Source organism: Bos indicus x Bos taurus, chromosome 9 (genome assembly GCF_003369695.1).
Source record: "Bos indicus x Bos taurus breed Angus x Brahman F1 hybrid chromosome 9, Bos_hybrid_MaternalHap_v2.0, whole genome shotgun sequence".
Taxonomy (NCBI): domain Eukaryota; kingdom Metazoa; phylum Chordata; class Mammalia; order Artiodactyla; family Bovidae; genus Bos; species Bos indicus x Bos taurus.
Genome location: NC_040084.1, coordinates 23,192,835 through 23,220,651, shown reverse-complemented (window position 1 = coordinate 23,220,651; position 27,817 = coordinate 23,192,835). Strand labels below are relative to the sequence as shown.

At 42.4% G+C, this 27,817-nt stretch overlaps 2 protein-coding genes across 9 annotated transcripts in view; one reads left to right on the top strand and one right to left on the bottom strand.

The window, feature by feature from the left end:
• The first annotated feature begins 58 nt into the window (after positions 1–58).
• On the top strand, positions 59–27,216 carry PGM3 (phosphoglucomutase 3). 2 transcript variants are annotated; one of them, XM_027551013.1, is made up of 13 exons: positions 59–177; positions 1,696–1,901; positions 3,260–3,444; positions 4,803–4,870; positions 9,792–9,925; positions 11,276–11,471; positions 12,762–12,919; positions 14,252–14,335; positions 21,187–21,285; positions 22,732–22,845; positions 23,906–24,028; positions 24,867–25,040; positions 26,081–27,216. In XM_027551013.1, exons 2-13 carry the CDS (start codon positions 1,698–1,700, stop codon positions 26,168–26,170), a joined length of 1,629 nt encoding a protein of 542 aa, XP_027406814.1. In that variant the 5' UTR covers positions 59–177; positions 1,696–1,697; the 3' UTR covers positions 26,171–27,216. The 2 variants fall into 2 exon arrangements, with proteins under 2 accessions (XP_027406814.1, XP_027406815.1); XM_027551014.1 differs by lacking the exon at positions 59–177 and adding an exon at positions 1,507–1,528 and having other exon boundaries at positions 26,081–26,535.
• The window catches only part of DOP1A (DOP1 leucine zipper like protein A), a 125,697-nt gene continuing 124,860 nt past the window's right edge, over positions 26,981–27,817 (bottom strand). For all 7 annotated transcript variants that reach the window (XM_027551006.1, XM_027551008.1, XM_027551007.1 and 4 more), the window contains one exon: positions 26,981–27,595. In XM_027551006.1, the coding sequence (XP_027406807.1) occupies positions 27,290–27,595 (306 nt within the window). In that variant the 3' untranslated portion in view covers positions 26,981–27,289. The remainder of the gene's footprint in view (positions 27,596–27,817) is intronic.

Below are 27,817 nucleotides of genomic sequence, written 5' to 3'. Positions count from 1 at the left end.
ACGAGGCGGGGCGGGGCCAGCAGGCCGTCCCCCGTGCTGATTGGCTGAGGGGCGGGGCAACGAGCCGGAAGCCACGCAGAGCCACGTCTTCGGATTCTCAGCGCCGCAGTCTGTTCCCGGCGCTGCGGCGAGGAAGGTGGTCGGCGCGGTGGGGGTGAGGGGAGTGTCTTAGCGGAGGTGAGCGGGGCCCCGAGGCTTGGCGGCGAGAACGGGACGTTGCGGTGGGCGGGCGTTTGGCCACCCGAGAGGCTAGTGGGCCGGCTGGCGGACTGAACTGCGGGCCGCGAGGGACACGCCTACTCGTCCTCGGGCTGGGGAGCGGGCTGGAGGCTTGGGCCCGAGGGTCGAGCTGGGGAAAGGGGTCTCGTCCATCACCTCAGTGCGGGCCTCAAGGCTGGGTGCCAGGAAGCATGGGCAGATTCGGGGGCGAGGAGGAAGGGGAACTAACCAGGTGCTGAAGGTTGAATAGAGGGAAGGGGATCGTTCTTAGCTTTTTTGAGTGGTGACAGTTTGGACTTGACAATACTTTCCATAAAAAGCCTTTGCATACTCATCAAAAGTAGTTTTAGGACATAAAACTCTTGAAATGACTGAAGCATTTTATCTTGACTTTTTTTTTTTTAAAGCCTTGTGGACGAAACAGATTTACGCCCTTATGAATAATTATGGTATATTGCCAACTGGTCAGTTTTTAATGAAATGTCTTCATGCTTGAAAAATAGATTTGATCACTCTGGGTCAAACTAAATTAGCTTCCTAAATGCCAGTTTTTTCCAGCTGAACAAAAACATTTAACTGTTCATTGAAGTAATGAAGGACAATAAAGAAAACAAGGAAGCCTAGTGGGCTACAGGCTGACCTTTGACTTTAAAATTAAACGTAAAAGGAAGATGTTGCTTGTTTCAGAGCTTAATTTAGAAGGGCATCAGGATCCTCCCTTATGAAAATACAAAAATCCACCCCATGGTGTATGTGGAGGTCTGGGCAGTCTTGGAGAGGAGGCTTTTCCCCTTTGCTTTTCCTTTGGGAATCAGTCTCTGTAGCCTGGGAGGAATAGCAGAACTTCACAGATTTCCCATATATTTTGCATATGCAGCTTAGATCCACCTGAGAATGTGACTTTAGGCCTCAGTCCATCAGCAGCTCCCCATGTAAAATTTAGGTTGGGTAAGCTAGACCCAGAATTAAGTTTTCCCATTTATAAAATGAAATGATCCCTGATCATGTAGGATTTTGTGAATCGTAAATGGTCATATGTGTGGATTTATTTCTAGGTGCTCTTGTTCTGTTCCATTGATCTGTCTTTTTTATACCAAGGCCATACTGTTTTGATTACTGTAGCTCTGTAGTGTACTTTGAAATCAGGGAGTGTGGTGCCTGTTCTTCTCAAGAGTGCTTTGATTATTCAGCATCTTTTGTTGTGCTGTGGAATCTTCATTTTACTTGGGAGTGGACTGTTTAAAAGTTTGCCTTGTGTCCAGGAATTGCTGGGGACAACCTGATTTCTGTCCTGAAGTGGACAAAACAGGTAATGCTAACCCACGAATCTTTCTACTGTTCTTCCCTCTCAAACATAGGCTTCTTTGGGGAGGATCAGAAGGAGGCAGATATATTAGTTTGGGATAACAGGTTTTGAAGCAAATGGTCCTTGGAAGATTTCTTATTATACCTGAAAAATATTCCTTGATTTTGCAGACATGGATTTAGATGCTGTTACAAAGCAGTCAGTGTTACATGCCAAGCCTGACGGGCTCATTCTTCAATATGGGACTGCTGGATTTCGAACGAAAGCAGAACACCTTGATCATGTCATGTTTCGAATGGGATTATTAGCTGTCCTGAGGTCAAAGCAGACAAAATCTACCATAGGAGTCATGGTAACAGCGTCACACAATCCTGAGGTAATGCATTTAGTGCTCCAATAAGACAAGCTTTTATTTCCAAGACCAAACCTTAGTTTCTGAGCACTTTGACCCCAATTCAAATTCTGATTCTAGTACTTCGCTTTTTCCTTGTTCTATGCCTTTGTTTTTGAACAAGCACTTTTCTTAACAAGTGGTCATTTAGCTCACAACTCTAACAGTTGTGGAGAGAGTGAAATGAGACAGTCATTTTTAGGATTGTGTCCATGTTGAGAAATAACACAATGTCCTTATAACTTAGTTGTATTGAGACAGCATCAGTAATAAAAAGTGTTGCCTCTGTTAATGTGGCAGAGACTTGAAGAGATTGGAGGCAAGCTGGGGGAGGGGAGATGACAAGTTTTTGAAAAGACTTAGCACACTTTGAAAATTTTCAGACAGGTCTTCTATAGCTAGGGAATAGTCTCCTGTTCTGAGTGAACAGCTGGACGTGTGACTTCAGGGATCCAGAAGTGAACATTGGACTTGATTGATCAGGCCCGATGAGTCTAGGGTTTATGACAATCGAGTTTTTTTAAAGTATTCCTCTGATGCACCTTAACTATCTTATTCTGTACTGGCCTATAACTCACTAAAACATTGTTTAAATCATATGCTTCTGTTCTGTTGCTAGGACACAAGACTTTTGCCTTTGTAGCTAAATCAGCAGGTTAGTGAGGGATCCTAACCTCTTCCTCTCACACCCGCCCCCACCGAAAAACAAGAGGATGTTGCTTATTCAGCTTCTAAATGTGGATTGTTATAAATGTGTTAACTGTTTAAATGTCTAAATCACCACACTTGCTTAATGATTTGTAGGCAGAACCCCACGTTTATTGTTAATTCCAGAAGCACTTCTTAAAACAATTTTGAGCTCTGGCCTTCCAGTGTGTTCTTTTGAGTGCAGCCACAGGGAGAAGGATCTCCAGGGACCCTGGTTCTGCTGCAGTTGTGCCTCATCAGTTAATTGATGGTGAATGCACAGGTGACAGCCTTTTAAAAGGCTAGGGGGGCACAGCAGCTGTTGGGTGTAAGAGTCAGATAGATGATGTTTTAACATCAGCACTGACACTTCCTAGCCGTATGAACATAAGCAGATTACTTGCTCTGAATCTCGGTTTTCTCAGAGATTGGGGTAACCATAGGAGGATTAGTTAGATTGATGACATGTGTCGTGAGGATTCACTGAGGTGAGGTATGTACAATACCTGCTCCAGCACCTGGCCTTCAGTCATGGTCACCAGTGAAACTGCCCAGCCGTCACTGTCTTTTGTTTGGGGAGAAACAGCTTGGGTTTGCTTCCTCACCCTCATGACTGCACAGATGACTTATTACTTTTTATTTTTATTTTTTTTTAGGAAGACAATGGTGTAAAATTGGTGGATCCTTTGGGTGAAATGTTGGCAGCATCCTGGGAGGAGCATGCTACCTGCTTGGCAAACGCTGAGGAACAACATTTGCCGAGAGTGCTGGTGGACATCAGTGAGAAGGCAGCCGTGGATCTGCACCAAGATGCCTTCGTGGTGATCGGTAGAGATACCAGGTGCACATCAGAGCCATGGGGAAAGCTGATTTTTGAATGCCACATAAATGGTTGTATCAGTTTTAGCACCCGAGACAAATGGAAAGAGTCAAGTGGAGTGGAACCACCCTGAGAGGTTCCTCCTGGTCTTTTCATTAGGACGTAGGAGTGAAGTCACTGCTACAGCTTGGGCTTGGTGTCCGAGCCCCAACTCTCAAGCTTACTGCACGAGTTGAGCAAGTCACTTAACCTTTTGGAGCCTACCTTTGCTCACCTGTAGTGTTGATGGTGAGCCTGCCTCATGCAGGACTTCCTGAGGATTGCATAGGGTAATATAGGCAATACACCTGTTTGCTGGCACAAGACAGGCACTTGCCAAATGTCTCCCATCCCTTTATTTCTGTAGGTTTGCGCCTTTCCCCTGTAGAGTAAGAACATGTGATTATTATTTAACTATGTTTAGAGATTATACCCTGTGTTATTGTTGGCTCACACATCATTTTCCTCTGCTAGAGTTCATTGGAAAGTGTTAACCATCTATATTATTTCTACATGTTTGTCACATTTAGCAGCTCTTGCCTTCTTTCACAGAGAAGTGTTACTTTAAAATGTTAGATTAAAAGTGTACTTTGAAACAGAAGCATTCTCTTTAGCATAAGATCTGATTCTAGCCAGAGATTTGTTCTAAAGTAAATTTCTACTCAGTCTCCAATGCCTTACCATTTTGCCCTTACCCATTAAGTGTTTTACCCTTAACGTGTTACCACGGATTGTCGATTTGGCTTTATGTTCTGAAGCAGATACCATCTCACGGTAAATCCATCCACATGTGTTTTCCTCTCACCTGTTTACTAGTTTAAATGATATAGAAAATCTTGTTCTGTAAAGCAGGTATGTATATTGATCTTTATTTTCAGATAGAAAAATAACTTACTCTGACTTTTTAACATGAAAACTAGATTCTGTATTCTTGGTGGTTTAACACCTAGCCTTGGCTTACGCACGCTCTGTGTGTATTTACCATTACTGTTTTCAAGCAGTAAATGTGGTTTTACCGTCAAACTTGAAAAAGTGCTCGAGTGTAGGAGTAATTAGTGTTACAGTTAGATTAGTGTTAAAGTTTATATCTATTTCCTAAATTCATTTAAAAGGCGAAGCTCTTTCCAAGAAGCATATTGAGAAAGGCTACTGGAAAATGCTTACACTTTACCCATATATTTCTTTTCATAGTTTTTGGGCTCTGCAGGTTTCATTTAGTTTGAATACAGTGGACTTATTATTCTGAAATTTGTAACCCAGAATTTCTGCGTTTGCTTTTAGAACTTGCAGCTCAGTTGGTCTTGGATTAGATGTAATATTTTCTTCCTTTTCTTTCCTAGGCCTAGCAGTGAGAGACTTTCACAGTCTGTAATAGATGGCGTGACAGTTTTAGGAGGTCAATTCTATGGTATGTACTTGTTCTGATTTGTAAATTAATCTTTAAAAAAAAATCTCAAAGTGAATACATAATTTAATTTAGAAAAGTTTGAAAATAAAATTAAAGTGAACTTATAGATATAAGCTACTAGCATTTTAAGTTAAAAGTTAAAAACATTTTTTTTCTGGTCATTCGTGTTATATTTTACCAGTAGGAGATTATCTGTAGGCAGTGCTGATCTTAAACAACTTCCTTTAGTGAGGCTGAACATACTGATACAAAAACCCTTGAAGTTACTTGAAAAACTCATTCTGGGGAGTTCTTATTACTATCAGGCAGGTATTCTCTAATAACTGATCACGTTTGGAGTCAGTGTGACAAATAATGATGAAAAATACCTTTGACAGACTTGTAATCATGATTTTTAAGTTTTGACAGATGATCTTTCCTATTTTACCAAGTGAAGAATTAAATGCAACGAAACAGGCTGGAATCCTCTTCTCACACTGGTTGTGCATCTTGTGAATGCAGTGATTCCACTAGGCTTGGAGGTGAATTTTCCTAGTGTCAGATCTCTCTCATTTAAAAGTATCTTCTCTTGATCCTCTCAACCTCCTGTGTGTTCCCTCAATTCCCAGTTAACCCGGCCTCTTCCAGACTCGCCTGGTTTGCTTCTCTATTTGCTCTTCTGATTATAAGTAGCCTGTTGGCAGTGAATCCCCGTCCTTGCCCCTCCAGGGAAATGTCTGTCCCAACACTCATCTGCTAGGAAGCAGAAATTCACCTGGGGCCTGGGCCTCCCCAGGGACTGTTTGGTTAAGCTGCCGGACCCTGTACCTGCACAAGTGCTTGTCTAGAGAGAGGACTTGTAGCTTTTGTCAGATACTCAAAGGGATCTGTGACCTAAGAATAACTCTCAGAACTTACATTTTAATTTTTGTATTTCAGTTGATCTCTTGGCAGCTATCCACGCTGTGAACTCTCCCTTTTTTTCCCCTACTTCCTTGACTTTGTTACTCCATGTTGTCCTGTTTGCAGGATCCTCTTCTGTCTCTCCTAATATGGGCTTTGCTCACTTCTTGCTTTCATTCTGCCTCATTTCTGAATGAGCATCCTTGCTGCCATAGCTCCAGCTGCAAATATTGTTTTATTCATTCATTCATTAGTTCATTGGACAGTTTTGACTACCTGCTACGTAGAACCCTCCAGGAGTCTGTTTCATGGCATAGCTCAGCCTATAGTAAGAAACCCATTTTGGATCATGACATGGGTCTAATGTGCTTGTGTGAATAACTGAAACAGAATTTTCAGAGAACAGTATTTACCATCCTCCATGACATGTGTTCATCTGTTTCATTAAAATAATGGAGAAATGCTGACCGGGTCTCACTAAGTAGATTCCATGACCTGTTGTCAGGGTTTTTTTTTTTTTTTAAATAATTTAAAAAAGAAATTCTTTTCAGCTACACCGGGTCTTCGTTGCTGCATGCGGGCTTTCTCTAGTTGCAGCGAGCGGGGGCTGCTCTCTAGCTGCGACATGCGGGCTTCTCACTGCGGCGCCTTCTCCTGTTGCTGAGCATAGGCTCAAGGCCCTCAGGCTTCGGTAGTCGCGGCTCTCGGGCTCAGTTGCCCCGTGGCATGTGGACTCCTCCTTGACCATCCCCTGCGTTGGCAGGTGGGCTCCCAACCACCCACCACCAGGGATGTCCAGCAGGTGGATTTTAAAGCACTGGTCTGAGTCATGTTTCCACGTAGGTGGCTGCCCACTCCCCCAGGTTCCCCCTGTCCCAAATCGTGTTCTTTCTGCCATCCACAGAATGAATGGTTGACCTTTCCAGCTCTGTCATTCTAACTCTAGAACCATCACTCTTCTAGTGTTTGAACCTAGGAAAATTTGAGAATGATTTAAAAACAAACAAACATCTTTTGTTCATTGCTCTCTTCCACTTAGTGTATTTCAGGAAATCAAAGGTGGTTGATGTGGCTGCAAGCTCAGGGAGACTGGGAGAAGCTACTAGAAGATAAGGTTAGGGAGGTGAGTAGGGGCCGGGTCGTTCTAAGCCTTACAGGTCGTGAGGAGAATTGGGGTTTTACTTTCAGTATAGTGGGAGTCCACTGAAGGAGTTTATGCCAGCGAATGGGATCACATTTTCACTTTAAGCCAGTCCCTCTGGCTGTGGTTTAGAGGAGGGAGTCGGTCATCAGAAAGGAAGAGAAACCAGCTAGGAGACTATGTAGTAAATTCATGCAAGACTTGCTAGTGAGAAAAATGGGAAAAGGTGAAATTAGTAATGAATTTAAAGGATTTCTGTGATTCATGGTGAGGTTAGAGGTGTGAAGAATGGCTGCTAGGTTTCTGGGTTGATCTGTTGAATGGATGGTGATGTTTTTATTGAGTCACTGTCATTTAGTAAATGTTTATTTTGTAATTTTGATTCTGGTCACAAAATCCACTTGTTTCAGCCTTCAGTGTGTGTCTCTGGACTTTTGTTTGTCTCTCCTTATGCACTGCCGCTGAGCTGGTCTGAGCTTTTACCCACTTTTTTTCTTAAAGCTCTTCCACCTTCTCCCATCTAATCCTTATACCAGAGCCAAATATCTGTTTCACAGCTGCAGTGCTCAAGAACCCAAAGTGATCGTTTGCCTTCTGCCCAGACTCTTGTGCTTGGCTTTGAAGACCATTGACAAGTTTTGTCACACTGTATTTATTGGATCCTGGTCCACTTTTGCTGTTTCTCTTGCTTCTTACTCGTAGTCCCTTTCTTGTGTGTTTAGCTATTTTTGACTATAAGCTGTTTGTTTTCTGGGAGAATTATCTGTGGGACATTTTTGAGGTTTACCATGAAGGTGTATCGCCCTGGCAGGGTTTAGTGTTTGCATCTGCTCGGGGTACTACCCGGCTGGCGGGTGATAAGGTTCTTTGATGACAGCATTCTTCTGGATCCCTGTGGTTATGTGCCTCTGAGCTGGGGGTCCCTGGAGGCCTGTACTTGTGATGACAGCTCTTCAGGAATAGACTTTCCCCTCTGCCCTGTTTGGTGCCAAGTCAGCTTTCTGGGGAGTAGGCCCTGGGGGCTTACTCACTTCTGACTCTGTCTTGCCCTGAAGAATTGTTGTTTAGTTGCCAAGTTGTGTCCAACTCTTTTGCAACCCCATAGACTGTAGGCCGCCAGGCTCCTCTGTCCTTTGGGTCTTCCAAGCAAGAATTCTGGAGTGGGCTGCCGTTTCCTCCTCCAGGGATCAAACCTGCGTCTCCCGCATTCTAGGCAGACGCTTTACCGTCTGAGCTACCATTTGTATATAGTAGTGTGTATATGTTAATCCCAACCTCTTAATTTATCCCTCCCCTCCATGTTTCCCCTTTGGTACAATAAGATTGTTTTTGAAGTCAGAGAGTCTATTTCTGTTTTGTAAATAAGTTCATTTGTTTCATTTTTTGAAAATTAGATTCCACATATGAGTGACATCATATGATACTTGTCTTTGGCTTACTCCTAGTATGATAATCTCTAGGGCCATCCATGTTGCTGTAAACAGCATCATTCAGCCTTCTTTACGGCTGAGTAATAACCCATTGTAATATGTACTGCATCTTCTTTAGGCATTCCTCTGTCAGTGGACATCTAGTTTGCTTCGTGTCTTGGCTGTTGTAAATATTGTAAATAGTGCTGCAGTGAACCTTGGGGTGTGTAATGTGAATTCTGGTTTGAAGAACAGGCCTTTGGGGCTTCAGGCACTTGAAAGCCTGTTCTGCTGGGTTGCATGTCTTAGATCAGCATGGACCTTCTACACAGAGAACCATTGCTCAACTCCTAGTTTAGAGAAGTGCCCTCAGAGCAAAACGGGCTTCTCTTATCTTGCATCCTGGAATTCTCACTTAACTCTGGCCTAATTGGTACTGCAGTTCTTTTTGAAAAGAGATAAAAGTCTTTTATCTTTCATTTTCGGTTGTTTTTAAAAGGAAGGTTCATCTGAATTACATAGTTTATAATGTTATGAAAATAGAACTCAGTTATTACTTTTGTACATTGCCAGCGATCTGTACCAAATGACTGGTTCAGCTGTCATTAGTAGTTCATATTTCTTTTAGAACTGAGTATGTGTCCAGCGTGTGCCTCTTCCACCACCAAACAGTTCATTCTGACTCCATCCACCTGGCAGCCACATCTTACGCGTGCAGGGCTCAGTGCCTCAAACCTTGCCCCTCCCCGCCTTCAGATGCTGCCACCTGGGCTCCTGACCACCCTTTCCTTGGGCCGATTAATTTGTTCAGATAGGCACATAGAACTCAGGGAAGCATTTTACTTCCTAGAGTACCAGTTTATTATAAGGAGTGTAACCCAGGAATGGCCAGATGGTAGAGATTTATGTGGGGAGGGGCGTGGAGCGTCAGTGCTCCCTGGGCACCCCAGTCTCCACTGGCTCCCCATCCTGGAACCCCATCCTTCAGGGTTTTTATGGAGGCCTCCTTACATGGGCATGGCTGCTTAGATCTTTGGTGTTTGAACTCAATCTCTTGTCCCTCCTTTCTTCCCTCCCTGGAGCTTGGGAGGAGGTTGGAGGAGGGCAGGGAGGACTATAAATTTCAGTTCTTTAATCCTGTGGTTGGTTCCCAGGCAACCAGCTGCCACCCCTAAAGTTTCTAAGGGCCTTCTGAAAGTTACCTCATTAGCATAACAAAAGATGCCTTTCTGTGGATGCTCTGCCGGAAATGGAGACAGATCAAATGAATGATTCTTAGTATGAATCACAGTATCACAGCATGACCTGTAGTTTTAATGACTTCAGTGGATGTTTATGCATATTTCTGGGTGGTTTAAAACTTAGCGTTTCTTGTATTTTCTGAGATGTCTTTTTTTAAAGAGGATTTATGACCCTGAAATTGACACAGTATGAGTCTTCCAACTTTGTTAAGAACTATGTGAAATGGCTTTTTGCGTTTCTGTGACAGATTATGGCTTGCTGACGACGCCCCAGCTGCACTACATGGTCTTCTGTCGAAACAGCAACGGCCAGTATGGAAAGGCAACCGTCGAGGGTTACTATCAGAAACTGTCCTCGGCCTTTGTGGAACTTACCAAACAGGTCAGAATCTCTCCAGTGTGGTTAGGGTTTGAGCAGTTGCCTAAAAGAACATCAGTTGAACAGTTTATTTAAACATTTGTCACTTTTTTCCCCCCAAATTTGGCCTGTCTCCTTTTTCTTTCCAGGGCTCTGCAAGGTCTGGCCCTTGTACCCAGCTAACTCTGTGTTGGCATTTATTTGGCAAGGCACATAGTATGTTCTTGTTACCAACCAGGGTTCTTGGCCTCCTTAATCAGTAGAAATTGGTAAGAGGCCAGACAAATTCAGGCAGGGCTTTGTTGGGGCCTGTGCTGCAGCAGAAGGGAGCAAAACCCATAGATTCACTTGCTTGCTGAGGGGAGGCCAAGGTGGTTCCTTACACTGGAGGGAAGAGGCATGTCCAGGGTTCTGGCGAGAGGAGGGCTTAGGTGGTTTGTCCACCCCTTAGCTGGTATTGCCTGCAGGGGCATGCACAGTGCCTGCTTTTGCTCCCAGCTCTTCAAAAGTAGCAGTTGAGTCTTTTTGGATGGTTTTCGTATCTTGTTGTCCATAATTTGCCCCAACTGCATGCATGCAGTTATTTTCAGTCCCTCTTCTCTTTGTATTTTGTTGCTGGAGGAGACTTTGTCCAGGTGCAAGCGCTGCAGCAAAGGGTCTCAAGTGCCAGCCTGTCTCATTTTGAGCTCACTGGGGGAGAAGCGTGACGAACTTGCAGTTTTCATAAGTGTTCATGCAGATGAATTTGCTCTTAGAGTTACTGTAGGTGCTGTTGGCGTCATACTGGAAGCATCTACTGTTAAGAAAATCTGTCTTCAAGGTGTATTAGCTTCCTAAACCTGAACAAAGATTTGAGGGGTATAATTCACTTGATCAGCCAATATTGAGCATATGTTATTGTCAGGAATTGTTGACCAAAACCAAGTCCTTGCTCTCATAGAACTTATATTTTGGGCTGAGGGTGGGTAGGAGAGGAGATTGCCAGGAAAAAACCCACTTGCCCGGTGGTGGCATACACTATGAAGAGAATGACAGATATTATTGCTGCTCATTCATCTGTATACTCGTGCCCACATTTGAGTGACTGCTATGGAATACAGACTAATAAGGGACCCTGCTAAATTATAATAAAGCTTCATTTCTGTAATTTATTTGGTCTGTAAAACTTTTCCAATTTCTGTGACCAAAAAATGGTGTTTTAAAATCTTACTTGGGTGTTCTACAGTTTTCATATGAACATGTGTACCCTTCTGTTTCCTGGCTTAAAATAGACATATTAACTGAAATAATGGAAGCTGTTTACATATGCATACCTGTGGTTTATGCTTCACTTTGGTATCTTGAAATTGTTCTTCCATTTCTTTTCCTTTTCAGGCCTTCTGCCGTGGAGATGACCACAGAACACTTAAGGTTGACTGTGCAAACGGCATAGGGGCCCTGAAGCTGGCAGAAATGAAACACTACTTCTCCCCGGGGCTGTCAGTTCAGCTGTTCAACGATGGGACCAAAGGGAAACTCAATCATTTATGTGGGGCCGACTTTGTGAAAAGTCATCAGAAACCTCCACAGGGTATGCAAAAAATGTGTTTTTAGAGCTCTGTCTGAAACCAGTCACTCAAACGGAGGTGGCAAAGAGAGAGTTGTGCAGCTGTCCTGGCCCCGCTGCTCTTAGACATCTGGGCCTCGTCCGCTTGCCGTTGCCATGCAGTGACACGCAGAACACGGCTGCTCTCGGCCCTGAGAGTCTTGTGACTCTCCACAGGGGGTGGGAAATCTGGTGGAAAAAGCAAAATCAGGACGTGGGATTTTAGAGCAGTGATTCTTAAGCTTTAGCAGACATAAGAATCACCTGGAAGGCTGGTGAGCACGTAGATTTCCTGGGCTCTACCCCAGGGGGTCAGATTCTGTAGGTCTCGGGTGGTTTGTCCATCTGCTGCTGTCCGTCTGTTGTGGTAAAGGAACAGTCATGTTATCTAAAATCTGATGTGACCGTTGCTCAGGTTCAGTAAACTATGCAAGTTACACAAGACATTAACTCACTGGTTGTAATATTTTGCTCTGAAATACCAGTGTTTCTTGTTACTGATATAAACAAATGAAAATCACTTTTTTTCAGGATTAAAGTATATACCGTATCTGCTGCTGATTATTTTGTATATAAGGATCGGCATTGTATGTAGTACAAGGGAAATTGAATTCAGTTTAATACCTATAGCTTTCAAAGCACTATGTGGGAATCTGTGTTGCCAAACCACTGGCTTGTAGAAAGGAATTTTATTTTAGTATCATATAGGGTTTCAGCTTAGATAGATTTTAAGTGCTCTTTTTTCACTTAGCTGTGAAAGAATTTACTGTGTAAAAATACTAGTAAACCTGTTTACTATTTAAAGGTTAAGATACTGGTTTTATTTGGAAGGGTGTTTATGTTTTATTTCCATTTAAATGAATTCTCTTCCCTTGATTTTGAAACAGTTGTCTCCATTCATGTTCAAAAACAAAATATGCTTATGTAGAGCCTCAGACAGGAGGAATGATCAGGATTTTCCTCATTGACAAAATACTCCAGTTACTTATATTTGATTATACCCTCTGCTTGGTCAGTAAGGATAGAAATGGTTCTTTATCTGTAGGTGTTTAATATTGCTGAAGTCCTGGAAGGATAATTTTAAACACCTCTTGAAAAGTCATAGTGGGCATGCTTCTGTATAACACAGAGGGTCACTTATAATCAATACTTAATGGAAAAAAAAAATTTCCCTCTGTAACTAGTGTGAGAGAAAAACCTAAAACTTTTAACTTACATTAAATTTTATCCCCCTTTCTTAGACTGAAATGTGTTTTGATTTATTCTGTGTGCTAGGAATTGAAATGAGGGCCAATGAAAGATGCTGCTCCTTCGATGGAGATGCAGACAGGATCGTTTACTACTACCATGATGCAGACGGTCAGTTTCATCTCATAGACGGAGACAAGATAGCCACCCTCATTAGCAGTTTCCTCAAAGAGCTCCTGTTGGAGGTACGGTGTTGGGGCTGACCACCCTTTCAAACAAGACTCACTGAGGAAATTGTTCCGTATCAGGCAGTTGCTTGAATGTCTCAGAGGCATGATTCGTGGGGAGTTCCTCACGTCTGTGGCCAGAAAATACAAAAAGAAATGGTCATTCCTGTCATTTCAGTGTTAGGGCTCTGGTTTTGGAACCCAGAGGGAGTAGTCTTTTCTCTTTTGGCAGAGAGCTTCATGATTTGGAGCTTTACAAAGTTCTGGTTTCTTCATAGCTGCCTTTTTTCTTTTTTGGCCTAACTGTGGGGCATGTGGTATCTTAGCTCCCCAACCAGGGATTGAACCCACACCCTCTGCAGTGGAATCGTGAAGTCTTAACGGCTGGACCACCAGGGAAGTCGGTAACTGATATTTTAACAAGAGGTTCACGAACATCATTTCCCAGAGCCTTGAGTTTATATAAAAAGTCTCCTCTGAGGGATTTATTTACTATGATTATGATAACCTTAGTGACGTGAGGTTTATTATATTATGCTCATTTGGAAATCTCAGATTACCTTTAAGTATAAAATGTAATGATAATTATAATATGGAAAAGGTATACTTTAAGAATTCAGTGTGTATTTTTATTAAAAACTGAAGAGATCAAGAAATGACAGGTTTCTCTAAAAAGGATTCTTTAGCAACCGAGATGTCCTTCATAGGTGAATAAACTTTGGTTCATCCAGACAAAGGAGTATTATTCAACGGTAAAAAAAAAAAAAAAAGGCTATCAAACCATGGAAAGACATGGAGGAAATGTGAATGCATATTTCTAAGGGAAATAAGTCAAACTGAAAGGGCTGTGTATATCACTATGGGTCCAACTATAGGATATTGTGCAAAAAAAAACGAAAACACAAAAACTATGGTGACAGAAGATCAGTGGTTTCAAGGGGGTGGGGAGAAATGAATGCTGAAGGATAAATAGATGGAGCACAGAGGATGTTTTAGGGCTCAAAATATTCTACATACTATAAGCATGGAAACGTGTTCTTATACATTTGTCCAAACCTGCAGAATATACAGCACTAAGAGTGAATCCTAATGTAATCTGTGGAGTAATATAAAGGAAAATCCGGTGATTAAAAAGAATTCCTTGCAGAATTGCTTTAAATAATACTCAAAAAAGTACTTAGGTTTTTTCCTGGCATACATGTAAATTTTCCGTGAGTTGTTTATTGCATAAAACTAAGTGATGGCCCAACTGGCCAATATGTTTTTCATCCTTTAGAACTCTGTTTATAGGTTTGCTTTTGTAGGGTCTTTGCCTTTGATGGCAAGGTAATTGTTCTTGTTTTTGTCTAGATTGGAGATGGTTTGAGTCTCGGTGTTGTACAAACTGCATATGCCAATGGAAGTTCAACACGGTACCTGGAAGAAGTTATGAAGGTATTGAACACTTTCCAGTTTTTGGTAGCTTCTTCATCATTACCTAAAGTGAGGTATTTCTGTGAGGAAAATAATGCCCTCATAAAAATGAATAGATTGAAATGCATGGAACTGAGCTGTTGTTTACCTAAGGGTAGAAAGTGAAAGTGTTAGTCGCTCAGTCGTGTCTGACTCTCTGCAACTCCATGGGCAGTAGCCTGCCAGGCTCCTGTGTCCATAGGATTCTTCACGCAAGAATACTGGAGTGAGTTGCCATTCCCTTCTGCAGGGCATCTTCCTGACCCAGGGATTGAACCCAGGTCTCCTGCATTGCAGGCAGATTCTTTACTGTCTGAACCACTAGAGAAACTGAACTTAAAGGTAACTAGAAATCAAACAAAATTAAAGAAAAAATTAAATTGTCCCTAATGCAGAAAAAGAGACTTTCCTTTCTCCCTTTTCCTAGAGTGTTTCTTTTAGCAAACTTATGTTTTCTCTGTCCTTTTGTAATGTCAGTCTTTTGAAAGGCAAAATAGGCCAGTTTTAGTTAAGGTTTTTCTATAAGGGCCTAGAGTACCTCTTTGAAACATAAACATCAAGGAAGGTAGCATCCCAACACTTAGCCTCCTGAGAGTTTGACCACCTTACCACTTAGAGTTGGGCACCCATCTGTTTGACAGAGAGATGTGAGAAATTGTATCATTCCTTTGAAGAAGGGCAATTAGCCAAGCCCAGTGGCCACAGCTTTCGGACAGACCCTCGTAGCTCAGATGGTAAAAGAATCTGCCTGCAATGCAGCAAACCCAGGTTCGATTCCTGGGATGGAAAGATCCCCTGGAGAAAGAAATGGCAACCCATTCTGGTATTCTTGCCCAGAAAATTCCATGGACAGAGGAACCTGGTGGGCTACAGTCCACAGGATCGCAAACAGTTGGACACAACTGAGTGATTAATATGCACGCACACGCATGACAAAAGGTATTGCAGTCTTCCTGAGAGGTAGACCTGTTTGGTAGATAGACTGCCATGGGGTTTTGTAGGGGGAGAGACTGGGCTCAACTCCTGATACAACAAGGAAAAGTGGAGATTTTATAGCCAAGGAATAGGATATGGGGGCAGGGAGCGGGTTGGTGAATGGAAAATTGCCAAGAGGAACCTCAGGGAGGGTTCTGGCTAAACCAGCCTAACAGGACTTCTGTTGATGGCAGGCCTGGGTGGTCAGATGGTACGGGGTAGGGACTTTGGGCTGATATGGAGGGTAGGGGATTCCAGCTAAAGTGATTGAGCGAAAGATTCTTTGTAAAACTGGGTCCTTGGAGACATGGCTGAGGACAGGACCTGTTCAGGCCCAAAAGAGCCTGACTCTCATGTGGTTGAGGAGAGCTCTTGGTCACGAGATATCTTGAGGTGAGTAAAAGGGTGGGATTGCTTTCTGTCTTTGCAGTCTCTTTCCAGGGGTCCCTAATCTTCAGGATCTAGTGCCGCGATCTGAGATGGAGTGGCTGTGATGTCAGTAATAGAAAATGCACAATAAGTGTAATGCACTTGAATCATCCCGAAACCATTTCCGGCCCCCAGGTCTGTGGAGAAATCGTCTTCCACAAAACTGGCCCCTGGTACCGAAAAGGTTGGGGGCCGCTGTCCTAGAGGATTGCCTGTGATGTGCATCACAGTCTGGCTTATTGCTTATTCAGTAACAGAACTTGTCTTACTCTTCTGTGGAGATGTTTTGTGGGTTGGTAGGAGATTTTGTTTCTAATCATTTCCCCAGCATCCACCAGGTGACTCTCCCTTGTACATCCCACCTGCTTTAAGAATCAGAGGCTGCAGGACCCAAATTGGGTCTGCAGAAAGTAATTCTTTCTCTCCCTGGCTAGGGTGATATTTTCCAACGTCAGTGTTATTCCTTGTCAGATTCCTGCATTTCACTAGTTTTTGTGGCCATGCCATTCTTTTTAAAGCAGGAATGGCAGTCAGGTTCCTTTCGGATCTGGATAGAAGTGAATGAGTCCAGCAGCTGGGCACAGACTTGGAGGTGTGGCCAGGCCAGCTGCTGTCACCTTTGGTCAGAGTCTTCAGGAGAAGCCAAAAATCTGAATTTTGGTGTGAATTTCTTACCTTTGAAGTCTTGGCAGCAGCTGATTCAGCATTTAAAAGAAATGGTTAGGCCACATGAAACATGTCTGCAGGTGACTAGCTGGTGTCCTGACTTAAATATATGGTTACGGTAAATATATGCCTTAAATATATTATATATATATATATATATCAAGGGACTCCATCTGGGGCCCACTTGCCTGCCTTTCACAGAGATTCTTGGTGTTTGGGTTATTCTGTATTTTCTTAATTTGTGTCTCAAAAATGGCTTTTATAGTAAGATGCCCTGTTGAGGAAACTGAACATTGGTAACTTCCTTCTCAACACATTCTCTTGTAGATTTAATATTTTTAGCCCTAGCCATTCATGAGGTCTCCTAAACCCAATAAAATGCCAGGCCCGTCTGAGCTTGCTCTTTTGCAGTTTTGCTGCTGTCTTTCCTTAACCATTCTCTTGCAGATCCATCCGAGACTTGCTGCCCACTGTTAGTACTCCAGTCACTGATTTCTTACTAGGAGTAGCCATAGAAACCACCTAACCTAAGCCAGAGCTTAGCAAACAGTGGGCTCTGGGCCACATTGAACCTGCCGGCTGTTTCTAGTTTCATGGGAATACAGCCATGCTTTTGTTTTCATATGGTCTTGTGACTGCTTTCTCACTACAGAGACAGAATCAGGCAGTAGTGATGGAGACCACGTGGCCTACAAAGCCTGAAATATTAGTTATCTCTTTATAGTAAAAGCTGGAAGACCCTGATTTTAAGCCATTCTCCACACTGTAGCTAAACAGCTTTCTGAAACAATCAGATCAGGTCACTCCCCCAGTTGGAATCTTTCATTATAAGGGGCCCCTCAGCTCTCTCACGCTGCTTTACCCTGGAGTGTGTACTCCTGCTGTGCAGTCGCTCCCCCACAGGGACACTTAGGCTTTGTATTTTCATTGCTTAATCTCACTAGACTAAGTTCCCTTAGTCTAGGAGCTTTGTTCCCTACGATGGTAGGTGGTGGTGGTTCAGTTCCTAAGCCATGTCTGACTCTTTGCGACCCTGTGGACTGTAGCTCACCAGGCTTCCCTGTCCTTCACCATCTCCCAGAGTTTGCTTAAACTCATGTCCATTGACGTGGTGATACCATCCAACTATTTCACCCTCTGTCGCCCCCTTCTCTCCTGCCCTCAGTCTTTCCCAGCATCAGGGTCTTTTCCAGTCAGCCAACTCTTCTCATCAAGGGGCCAAAGTGCTGGACCTTCAGTTTCCGCATCAGTCCCTTCAGTGAATATTCAGAGTTGATTTCCTTTAAGATTGACTGGTTGGATCTCCTTGCTGTCCATGGGACTCTCAAGAGTCTTCTCTAGCACCACAGTTCGAAAGCATCAGTTCTTTGGTGCTCAGCCTTCTTTATGGTCCAACTCTCACATCTGTATGTAACTACTGGAAGAACCATAGCTTTGACTACACAGACTTTTTCTCAGCAAAGTGATGTCTCTGCTTTGGAATATGCTGTCTAGGTTTTTCATAGCTTTTCTTCTAAGGAGAGAATATCTTTTAATTTCATGGCTACAGTCACCGTCTGCAGTGATTTTGGAGCCCAAGAAAGGAAAATCTGTCAGTGTTTCCATTTTTCCCCCATCTGTTTGTCATGAAGTGATAAAATTGCATGCCATGATTTTTTTTTTTTCCCCAGACTTTTTATTGAAGGATAATTGCTTTACAGATTTTTGCTGTTTTCTGTCAAACCTCCACCCTGAATCAGCCATAGGTATACATATATCCCCTCCTTTGGAACCTCCCTCCCATCTCTCTCCCCATCCCACCCTGCTAGGTTGATACAGAGCCCCTGTTTGAGTTTCCTGAGCCATACAGCAAATTCTCGTTGGCTATCTACTTTACATATGGTAATATAAGTTTCCATGTTACTCTTTCCATACGTCTCACCCTCTCCTCCCCTCTCCCCGTGCCCGTAAGTCTATTCTCTATGTCTGTTTCTCCATTGCTGTCCTGTAAACAAATTCTTCAGGACCATTTTTCTAGATTCCATATGTATGCATTAGAATACAATATTTATCTTTCTCTTTCTGACTTACTTCACTTTGTATAATAGGTTCTAGGTTCACCCACCTCATTAGAAGTGACTCAAAGGTGTTCCTTTTTATGGCTGGATAATATTCCATCGTGTGTATGTACCACGACTACTTTATCCATTCATCCGTTGATGGACATCTAGGTTGCTTCCATGTTCTAACTATTGTAAACAGTGCTGCAATGAACAATGGGATACATGTGTCCTTTGCAATTTTGGTTCCCTCAGGGTATAGGCAGAGGTTTATAACAACAATAAAAAATGTGAGGGAAAAAAAAAAAAAAGCTCAAAAGCTTAATTAGATTTCATCATGCCAATAAAATGGACAACAGAGGCGGGGGGTGGCGGGGAAGGAAAGACAAAATCCAAAAGAAACTACAGAACAAGTCAAAGCATAAGAATACTAAATGTTTTTCTTGAGTCACTGCTGTCCTTTCCTTTGCTGGGAGTCACAGCCCACCTCACCTCCCTAGGATGCCCTCCAACACTATGCTGACCTCTGGAGCTTCTGTGGGGCAGCTCAGATTCTAATCTGGTCCTACTCCTCTGTGTTCTTGCCTCCAGTGTCCACAGCCCTCAGAACTAGTGCTTTTTCTTACGTGGGAGCTCTCAGTGTCCTTTTATATATTCCATGGACACGGAGTATGCCTAGTTGATCGTTTGGATTTAATCAGCAGCTTGTACAGCTGGTGGGAAGGTTTAGGGTCTTCTTCCTTAGACACACTGCCCCTGGGTTTCAGTTGTGGTTTTATTTCCACCTCTGCATGTTTGGGTCGTCCACTGGGATTTGCTTCTGAGGCTGTCCTGGAGGACTTGGGTTTGCCCCATGAGGGCCAGGTGTGTGTGGAGGTGGTACAGCTGCTTGGGTCACAGGGGTTCTGGCAGCACCAGGTACTCAGGAGAGTTGGCAGCTAGGGCAGCAGGAAATACAGTGCTCTAGAAGGGTATGGCAACCAGTATTGGCCAATATGCTCCAATATTGCCTGGAGAACCCCCCTCCCTGATAGAGAAGCTTGGCATACCACAGTCTACAGGGTCGCAAAGGATTGGGCACAACTGAAGCGACCCTGCACGCAAGACACAAAAGATTTATTTTGCCTGTTGCACTGTCCCAGTGTGAGTTGAGTGTGAAGGTGGTGCAACTGCTTGGCTGGCAGGAACCCTGGTGGTGTAAAATGTGCAGGGACATGGACTGCCTCCACTGCAGGAGTTACGGCCCTCAGTCTTTTTTCAAGCCTTTTGTAGCTGGCTATCAGAAGGCCTCTTTGGCCAGTCTTTCTCCGTAGCTCTGCCCGTTCAGGCACTTAGAGGGCTCTCTTGCCTGGGGTCCTTCTCTGTTGTTGGGCAAGTCAGGCACATAGAGGGTGGCCCCCCTGGCTGGGGTCCTACTCTGTAGTTCAGTGCATCAGGCATTTGACGGGCCAGCCTCTCTATTGCTCAGCTGCTGATGCTGACATGTCAGGGGAGAGAGGGCCCCCACGCGTGCCTCAGCAGTATCGCCTTGCTTCCATGGCTGCCTGGCTTTCCTCCACAGGCATTTCCCACCACAGTCTCCTCCCTCACATCCCCTCGATCCATCTCTCCGCAGTCCACAGCAGCGCTTGCCCTGAGATTGCTCCACAATCCCTAAACTCCAGCTGCCAGCCATTGTGCCTTCCAGGGGACCTGGGTCCCTGTCTGGGGTATGTATGGCTTTGGCAAGGACTGTCTGATTCTCATTCCATTTAGGCTGTGACAGATCAGCTATTTCACTCTCAGCCTTAATGTTTCTCCTCTGACTCAGACAGCTGCCCCACTGTGAGGATCAGACCCCTGCTTCAGTTCCCCCACCTGCCGAGGGCAGGTCCAGTCTTACTAACACTCCTGTTTTTCCCCCTAGTTCCTTCGTCCTACTGAGTTTTGCGTGGTTCTGTATATTCTTTTCCACTGGTCAGGTACTCCTGTCTGCTCTCAGCTGGTGTTCTGCGTGCACTTCCGTGTCTGAAGGTGTAGTCCTGATGTACCCGTGGAGAGATGTACTCTACGTCCACCTACTCCTCTGCCATCTTGTTCTCTCCCATGATCTTTTTTGAATGTTGAGTTTTAAGCCAGCTTTTCACTCCTCTTTCACCCTCATCAAGAGGCTCTTTAGTTTCTCTCTGCTTTCTGCCATTAGAATGGTATCATCTGTGTATCTGAGGTTGTTGATACTTCTCCCGGCAGTCTTGATTCCAGCTTGTGATTCTTCCAGCCCGGCATTTCGCTGGATACATACTCTGCATATAAATTATATAAGCAGAGGGACAATATACAGCCTTGATGTACTCCTTTCCTAATTTTGAACCAGTCTGTTGTTCCATATCTGGTTCACTGTTTTTTCTTGACCTGCATACAGGTTTCTCAGGAGGCAGGTAACGTGGTCTGATATTCCCATCTTTTTAAGAATTTTCTGCAGTTGATTGTGATCTACACAGAATTTTCTAAATTTGCTGGTATATTGAGTGCAGCACCTTAACAGTATCATCTTTTAGGATTTTAAATGGCTCAGCTGGAATTCCATTACCTCCACTAGCTCTGTTCCTATATTTCCTAAGGCCAACTTGACTTCCCACTCCAGGATGTCTGGCTCAAGGTGAGTGACCACACCATCGAGGCTGGAAGTACACAGTAAATATCTGCTGATTAACTGCTGCTGTTTTATAAATATGTGTGTTTCAGGTACCTGTCTACTGTACTAAAACTGGTGTTAAACATTTGCACCACAAAGCTCAAGAGTTTGACATTGGTGTTTATTTTGAAGCAAATGGGCACGGCACAGTAAGTTCTCATAAATGATGATCTGCCTTTAGCGTGCACTTTTTTTTTTTTTAAAGATGGAATTCTGTACCTAGTTAGTAATAGGTAATATTCCACTTTGTTGAAATGATTGGGATGGTGATAGAAATGATTTAGCTGATATTTTATGTTCTGTGAAACCGTGGCTCTCTTTTAGATTGTAATGATCTTCCTTTGAATGTGAAGAGAGAATACTAATTTGTTCCTATAATATATATATTTTCTTTGAAAATAAGTAGGTCTTAATTCCCCTGCAACTGGCAATTTATACATCATTTAAAAATTTTCTTCAAAAGTGTTAGGTTGAGGACTAACTTATAAGCAACTAGAACTGAGTTTAAAGTAATTTGCAATAGGCATATAAAATTTTTTATGACTCTTAGCAGAGGAAGAATCAAAGTTTGAGATATAATTTGCATATCCTGATACTCACCATTTTAACATATATTAATAAGTCTGTAGTATGTTCATAAGGTTCAGAAATTTTCTTTATTATGTTTTTTAATATCTAGCCTCGTTTCATAAATGGATTTGAGATGGTTAACAGAAAATGTTATCTAGGTCAGATAATTCTCATTAATTCAAAATTAGCTTGAATAGGCCATGACTATAAGAGGAAAAATAGTAAGTTACTAGAAAATGTAATTGAAATATAACTTCAGTGATCTTATGCAGGGTTGGTAAATGCTTTTGAACTAGTAAATATTTTAGTTTTCACAGGCCATAAGGTTTGTTGCATCTGCTCAGATCTCTAGTGAAGAGTGTAAATGAAGGGGAGTGGCCATGGTTCCAGAAAACAAGTGACCAGTGCAGCTTAAGTTACCAACAAACTTCGTTTCATGGAGTGGCCGAATGCGCTGTGCTGCTCCTTTTCGGTACTGGGCCTCTGAAGGCACTCAAGTCATGTGTGGGCAAGCAACTCAAAGTGGCGGGAATCCTGAGCAGCATGATGTATATTATATTAAATATCCATGGCACTGTTTGCCATAGTGTAATATGTATGACGAACCTCTTTTCTACTTTTGCTTAGCTTATGTCGTTAAAAATTAAGAAAACTGTACTAATGGCAATGAATTAGATTCTTCAAAGTAGAATGGATACAGGTCAGGCTTAAGGAAGCTGGTTGCCCAGAACTGGTTTAGCTGGCTGACAGTAACATCATACACCCACCATGTGCATTCATTCACCTTTGCCAGGGTGATTATTTTCTTGGTAATCTTCACATTTTGGTAACCAATTTTATAATCCTATAATACATTCTGAGTTCTGATTTGATCTTAATTTCATATATTCTACAGCTGCCATTTTTATCCCCTTGGTTTCTCCAGATTCACTGAGAGTTTCAAAAGTAGTTTAGTTGGGATGATGGTACTTACGACTGGGGCATGGTTAGTGTTTGGTGATTTTTTTGGTATGCTTTTATTGTAGGTACTGTTTAGTAAAGCTGCTGAAACAAAGATAAAACAACTAGCAAAAGAATCAGAAGATGAGAAAAGGAAAGCTGCCAAGATGCTTGAAAATATAATTGACTTGTTTAACCAGGTGAGAACTGTGGGGGGATGGTGGACTCTTGGTTGTGCTGTGCTTTGTCGACAGCTTGGTTGTCTCTGACTCTTTGTGACCTCGTGGACTGTAGCCCGTCAGGCTCCTGTCCATGGGGATTCTCCAGGCAAAGAGTACTGGAGTGGCTTGCCATGCCCTCCTCCAGGACTCTTGGTTACTTACACAGTCAGAAGGTAGACAGGGTCATGTACTGCATCAGACACTGAAGTGGAAAAGTTGTGGGAGCTTCCTTGCAGCTGTGTAGATTTATACAGAAGTGCAGTGACAGAACATTCATGTGCTTCAGATTTTCAAGTAATGATTAGTTTACAGCTGAGGTCAACAGATTCAGCTATGAAGTATATCTGTGAGGCTAAATATATACACACACACACACATATATGTTTTGAAACCAACCTTGTCAAGGGAATTCAGAAAAAAGTCTCTGATGAAGCACATCTGTGGGTCAGATGATTGGGACTGGAGTGGAGACTCTGGCAGTGGAAGAGCAAAGCGTAGGTCAGTGGAAAGCGGTAGAACTTATATATGAGAGTCTTGCACATATTGGGCAGTTCATATACCTCAGTGTGTAATCCTTGCATAACAGGAAGCGTCGTCGGCATAACTCCCGTTTTATAAATGAAGAAACAGACTTAAAGAGTTACTCAGTGGCAGAGTATGGCAGAGTATCCAACTTTAGGTGTGTTTTACCACCAAAAGCTCCACTTTACCATGCGTGAGGCCTTCCACCATCATGGCATAATATCTCAGAAGGGATCTAGTAATAAATAAAATGTTGATTCAGAATGTTAATGTTGGAACCTTCAGAGTTATCCAGCCTAACCTCACTTTACCTATGAGCAAGGAGATTAAAGGCAGGCTGGTATTAGTATTCTCTATAGTCCTTTTACTGTTGCCTTCCATACAGGTCTGTCCCTCGCGTAGTTCATTTATCCACCCCAGTCAGTCATGCAGCATGGGGGGAGGAGGCAGCCAGGACATTGTTTTCTGACAGAAGACATTCGTATCAACGCCATGCTTGTGTTCTCGCATTTTGCAGACAATTGGTGATGCTATTTCTGACATGCTGGTGATTGAGGCCATCTTGGCTCTGAAGGGCCTGACCGTGCAGCAGTGGGACGCTCTCTATACAGACCTTCCAAACAGACAGCTCAAAGTTAAGGTGTGAGCCAGATCACTCCCTTTCTAAAAATTAACTAAAATAAGTTCATTCTACACGTATGTATTGTATAGAAAAGATTGCATTTTCTCACATCTTTAAAAACTACAGAATCTCTCTTAACCATTCTACTGTTATTTAGAAGTATTTGGTTTCCAACTTTATTATAAATATGTATCACTTTAAAAGATTTTATTATTTAAATTTTAAAGATGTGAGGAGAGAACAAAATAATGAACCCCCTTTACACTAGCTTCAACTAGTATCTTCCACATCCCCAATATTATTTTGAAGCAAGCCCTGGGTAGCTTGTTGGTTCAAGTGTAGATGTCTCCTTCCTCTGCATTATTCTTGGTTCACATAGTACTTCCGGAGGCTAGATGCTGAGAAGTAGAATCTGGGCTGCAAGGGCCAGAATTTTTAAAGGCATTTTAGATAAACTGCTGATTGTTTTCTATATGGATATATACCAGATTACACATTTACCAACAGACATTTTTGAGAGACAGATATTGAATCCAGAGTTCACAGAAATGACTGCTGATTGTTCAGTTTTTTTTTTTTTTTAAGGAGATTTTTATGATCCCCTTTTTAAAAAATACCTAAGATTATTTGATCAATGACTAAGCCATATAGTACTGGCCATTATTTCAGTAGTGACTATAAGACAGTCTGTGGTGATCTATCTCAGTACTGTACTTTGTGGTACAATCAGCTGAAATATAGGTCTGTTCCTGTTGACATGAAATAGCCATAATCTTTTAGTGGGAATTACGTTGAATGGGTTAAGCTTCTGAAAGGGAGTATGATATAGAAAAAAACATGAAATGCTTGTGCCTAGGTTGCAGACAGGCAAGTCATTAGCACCACAGATGCTGAAAGACAAGTAGTTAAACCTCCGGGACTCCAGGAGGCCATCAATGACCTGGTGAAGAAGTACAGGCTTTCTCGCGCTTTTGTCCGGCCCTCTGGTACAGAAGACATAGTCAGAGTCTACGCAGAAGCAGACTCGCAGGTAAGCTGAGACAGGAAGGAGGAATGTGCAGTGAGAATCTAAAGAGGTGGAGGAGGGTAGCAGGAAAGAAAACTATTTTAATGGTATTGGAATCTCTAATGTTCAAGATTTATGGAGCCTTTTTTCTTCAGTAGTAGTTACAAAGTTGACTAAAACTCCCCCAGATATTCTTCTTGTAATGTATTCTATATTTCCAAAAGGGTCGTATTTCTAACTGCTCTAAGAATACTACTTAGTGTACCAATACATACTTAGTTTGACACACAGTAATTAAGCTTATGCATCCTAAAGTGGAATATACTTTTTTCCTTCATTTAAAAACATCCTATTGCTTCATGAAAATGACTTACTTTGAGGTTCATTTCTAAACTCACTGATACTGCACCCATGCTGCCTGAAATTTGTCCTTGTGTCTAGGCTTTCAATTTGGTTTTCAAAAATTTTCCTTTAAATGACTGCCTCAGATAAACACTTAAGTCTCTGACCCTATCAAGAAAAGAGACGCACACAGCAAGGCTAAGTTACAGGGGGGTGACCAGAGCCTCAATAAAAGATCTTTTCAATTTATATAGTAGCTGATAGCTTTTTTGCAGAAATTCAGGCCATTATAGAATGTAGTAAATAAATATATCCCTGGTGCATGAGGAAAGGATAACTGGGGCCTCAACTGTTACTTCCTCTTTTGGTCAATTGTGGCTTTCTTGCCACTAACAACTTACTGCCTAAAGTGTCAGTAACTCTTCACACTATTACTGACTGGAGATGTATTATTATGTCCTTTCTTACTGAATTTATTCAGAGTTTTAACATGATAAATCAGATTATAAAATAAAGTTAGCTAGGAACTTACCTGATTTAGAAGAATGTGACTTGTTTTCCACTTATCTATTGTAATTTGTTACTGAAAGATGAAAAAAAGTTGTTCTCATTTGAATTATTTGTTAGTGAAACAAAATTGGAAAGCTTCCTCCCCAGGAGTTGCAAGTAACCTGGTAGCTGCTATGTCTTTTTCATCTAATATCCTTTTATGTCACTTGCAGGAAAACACAGACAGCCTTGCATATGAAGTGAGCTTGGCAGTATTTCAGCTGGCTGGAGGAATTGGAGAAAGACCTCAACGAGGTTTCTGAGGACAATTTTTATATTCTTTAGAAACCAGAACTTTTTAAAAAAACTTTTTTAAAAAAGTTCCTACAGAATAATATTACTGCCACTGTTGTGACAGGTTCATAATAATGTTTACAGTGTACCTTACTGGATTGTTTCTAGGTCTGATTATTTTTCTTAAACACTACCAGAATCATTCTTTAGAAATAGGTAAGCCTTATATTTGTTAAGTTTCATTTTTTAAGATAAAACTAAATTCACCTGTAATATTAATCACACTAATGTAAAATACTGGAGCTCAAGTATATGATTCAGTCATTAACTTTATAACATATGCAAGGAAAAATTCATGAAGGCTGCTAGAAAATTAAAGCTTATTTATTACCAACTCCTGTGATGTCTTTTCCATCGATGTTACCTCCCCACGATGTCATTTTGCAGTCCTGGTAGTCACCACTGGTGATACAACTGAGCAGGGTGGAGAAGACTTAATACAAATCCAACCAGTGTTTTTCATAGCAGAGTCTTCAAAGCAGGTCTTATATACTTACCTCTTGAGTTAACATCAGCGGGAACTCAGAAGGGTGACTGTGGAGGCTGTGGACCTCTACTCTGTACTGAGGTGGAGATGCCTGTGCTACATTGACTTACAAGGATGCATGGGCCAAGCCTCAGTTTTCTTTACTCCTCTTAGTGAAGGTAAGTGGGAGAAACTGGCTGTAAGACATTACCAAGCCTCTGACAGAGAAGTGACACCATTTTTATACTAGAATGTGGTTAATAAGTCAAAGCAGAAGAGTCTCCAACCCATCTAAATTAAACAAAGCCTGAAATGAATAGAAAAAATGTACAGTGTGTATTTGGCAGATTTAAGACAACTCAGGACAATAAAACAATGGACGATAGTGGACTATTTACGTATATATAGATCTCTCTTAGGCACCATAATCAACATGAGCCCACAGTTATTTAAACTTGATTCAGGCCACAGTCAGACATTTGTTCTTATTTACAAATATTTAAATTAAATACAACCTGAAACATGTTTTGTTACATACAAAAAAAAAAACCAAAAACTATACAACTCAGGAGCAAATGTTTTAAATAATTACGTTTAAACTAAATGGAACCACTTGTGGTGCTCAAGTTTTTACCACCCCTTCCAGAAAATCTTTTTCTACCATCTCTTCTATTTTTTGCCTAGCTTTGCTGGAAAATGGTTTGTGGTTTTCCAGCTTCAAGTCCTTGTTGGGGAAGGCGGTGGAGTAGAGGACGGGGCTCCCTGAGTGTCCTGCGCACCGGCTGGTGACTTTGCTGTTGAAGACCTGGCTGAGCACGTTGAAGAACGGCAGCAGCTGCTCCAGGCTGCGCACGGTGCAGGCGGTGAGCAGCAAGTGCCCCGGCTCCCAGCCCAGCGCTCTCCCTGAGTTGTCCTCCTCCGGAGTTTTCTGCAGAAAACAGAGAGGCAGCTGTTAGCAACAGAAGGCCTCAGTCTGTGAGAAAACTTAAACAGAGTTAAGAAATGAATACAAATGATGACATTAAGTCTCCATTCCAGACTTGCTAAAACACTTGCTTCTAACTGAGGCCTTCTGGTGCCAATTATTAACTGTACACTGTAGGAAGAGTTTCCATCTAGAATGCACAAGCAAGCTTAGTTATTAGCGGAA

What these genes read in the sequence shown, in the direction of transcription:
- PGM3 (XM_027551013.1), top strand. Translation starts at nt 1,698, where the DNA reads ATGGATTTAGATGCTGTTACAAAGCAGTCAGTGTTACATGCCAAGCCT. An exon ending in TCATCAGAAACCTCCACAGG is followed by an intron (nt 11,472 to 12,761) that starts GTATGCAAAAAA and finishes TCTGTGTGCTAG; the next exon opens with GAATTGAAATGAGGGCCAAT. An exon ending in TAATTGACTTGTTTAACCAG is followed by an intron (nt 22,846 to 23,905) that starts GTGAGAACTGTG and finishes CGCATTTTGCAG; the next exon opens with ACAATTGGTGATGCTATTTC.